This window comes from Ochlerotatus camptorhynchus, unplaced genomic scaffold (assembly GCF_037179485.1).
Source record: "Ochlerotatus camptorhynchus isolate MF236.1 unplaced genomic scaffold, CSIRO-AGI_Acam_v1.1 ptg000766l, whole genome shotgun sequence".
Lineage (NCBI taxonomy): Eukaryota > Metazoa > Arthropoda > Insecta > Diptera > Culicidae > Ochlerotatus > Ochlerotatus camptorhynchus.
This window is the reverse complement of record NW_027041233.1, coordinates 165,001-167,500: the sequence shown is the minus strand read 5'-3', so window position 1 is coordinate 167,500 and position 2,500 is coordinate 165,001. Positions and strand designations below refer to the sequence as shown.

The 2,500-nt window shown below is 35.2% G+C and overlaps 1 protein-coding gene across 1 annotated transcript in view; it reads right to left on the bottom strand.

Annotated features, from left to right (window-relative positions):
- LOC135714932 (inactive dipeptidyl peptidase 10) overlaps positions 1-2,500 on the bottom strand; it is a 190,286-nt gene that overhangs the window by 69,926 nt on the left and 117,860 nt on the right. The window contains exon 7 of the mRNA XM_065238327.1: positions 192-477. Coding sequence (XP_065094399.1) covers positions 192-477 — 286 coding nt within the window. The remainder of the gene's footprint in view (positions 1-191; positions 478-2,500) is intronic.

Below are 2,500 nucleotides of genomic sequence, written 5' to 3'. Positions count from 1 at the left end.
CAGTTAGACAATAGATTTAGCTGTCACTTTGTCGCTACGCATGAGATCCGAATCGAATGTGTTTGGCGCTTAACTGACCAGGCCATTTGAGCTCCGATGATGCGCTATATGAATATTCCTCATGCGCTAACTATATGAATATCCCTCATGTGCTAAATTAAGGCAGTTTACGGTAATTATATTGTACTCACCTCAGAGCAAATAAAATGCGGTGCCATACAAAGCAAAACATGCGAAATGTTTTGCTCTCGATTGGTGTAGGTTACTGACAGTTCTAAAGCGGAGAGCCATACCATTCCTCCTACGTAACTTTCATTACTTATGTAATTAGGAATTGTAATAACTTTCTGCGATATAAATTTCAATACACTCAAGTTGACAACATGAACCGTCACGTTAGGGTTAGGTGAATTGGTCTTTGGGTAGCGAATGCCTCTAATGCTAGGGTATTGATCGTTATTGCCATACCAAACGTACCTGAAAATGCATTTTCATTTTGTTATTATATGGGTCATTCCAGCTCAAGTGGGTACACCACCTGTGGTCGATGTCACCGATTTGAGCCAAACTTGGCCAAAACGCGTATTTTGACATTGTGAACAAACGTTTTTTTTAAATTTAGCTCTAAAGTGCCTAGATCCTTCTGGAATACAACCCTAGATTTCCGAGATTTTTAAAAATTTCATCTTTCAGAAGAAATAATTCCCAACCAAATAAGCTATTCGTGATCTTAGAACGTCTTATAGGTGTACCCAAATTTTGTTTTTGTAATAGTAGCTACAGTAAACGGGCTGATTACCGGCAGGTATCCAAATTGTCAAAAAATGGCCTATTTTCACCATGGGCGGGATTTTTTATTTCTTAATATTTTGGGATCAAATTTTCACCAGACTTTGTAAAATTCTTCTACTTGATGTGTTTCTAAGGGCAAATGATTTGGACAAATAGTTTTTGAGATATGACCAGATGAGGCACAATAATATTGTTATGTTATTTTTCATATATTTTAGGCAGGATTCTCATTATATGAAATCATAGCTAGCTCATTTATTTACTTCTGTCCATAATTTAATTGTGGTCCTAAAGATGAAAAATACGTTCCTATGGGATACAGCCAAAACGTTGTGCTTTAGAAAAACGAAGAAATTAGATAGATTAGCAGGTATATAAAATTTCTGTTGTGGATGGCAGCTGCTACTTGAGTAATTAATAATTTTTTTAATATACAACCTCGCGAGCAAGAATGCTTTTATTTTAGTCATAAAGAAAAATAAACGTTTAACCTTTATTTTTCATTTTTTGAAAACAAGCTTTTCATTCATGTAACGTAACTGTCATGTTCTTCATCTACAATTAATCGGTCCGATTGGTTTGAGGACAACCGAGAAAAAGCGATGGTAAAATAGTACCATCCCCCGTGCTATTTGGAGGATAGTACTCATTTTACATACTAGCGATTCGGTTTTACATAAATATCTGTTTACTACCAGCCAAGTGAGATGAAACAATTTTTGTAGTGCTCCCAACGTTGAAAATATACCTCTTCTTATAGAGTTCTCCAGATGCACACTGTGAGACAAAACAACTTATTTTGAATCGAAAGAGCATAACTGCTGGATTTGATACAAGGTTAAAGATTCAAATTATAATCCGTGGCTGAGTTTGTGCAATCTGATGTATTTCTTCCAGCGTGGTAAGTATCCTATTCATCTATTTGTAAACATCGTTATGCGGTGATAAATTTTTTTTTGAGGTCGCTTGATGTGACGCTATAAATATTTTCAACTAAATCAATAATTTTTAAACTTTACTTTAATTCTTTAATTCACATAAATCTGATCATATCTCAAAATCTATTTGTCCAAATCATTTGCCCTTGCAAACACATAAAGTAGAAGTATTTTTCAAAGTGTGGTGAAAATTTGAGCCTAAAATATTACAAAATAAAAAATCCCACCCATGGTAAAAATAGGCATTTTTTTTACAATTTGGATACCTGTCGGTAATCAGCCTGTTTACGGTAGTTACAATAACAAAAACCAAATGTGGGCACATCTATAAGAATATACTGTTGAAAACCTGTAAATTAACGTTCTAATAACACGAATAGATTATTTGGTTGTGGAATTATTTTTTTTCTGAAAGATGAAATTTTTAAAAAAATTGGAAATCCAGGGTTGTATCCCAGAAGGATCTAAGCACGAACAGAATAAAAAAAAAGGCGTTTTTCAGAATGCCAAAATAATCGTTTTGGCCCAGTTTTGCTCAAATCGGTGACATCGACAACAACTTTTTTAAATTCTGTACCCACTTGAGCAAGAATGACCCAAATCTATATATATATGCGTTCGCTTTCATATTTTTCGGCTGGATTTGCCGGACTAGCGCTGGGGCTCTGCCTCCCGGACGGTCATACGTGTGTGATTGGTAGTTTTCTCGCTTTCCGGGAAGTTTTAGAATCGAGTAGGAAAACGTGTTTGATTTTTTCTCCCGGACCAGA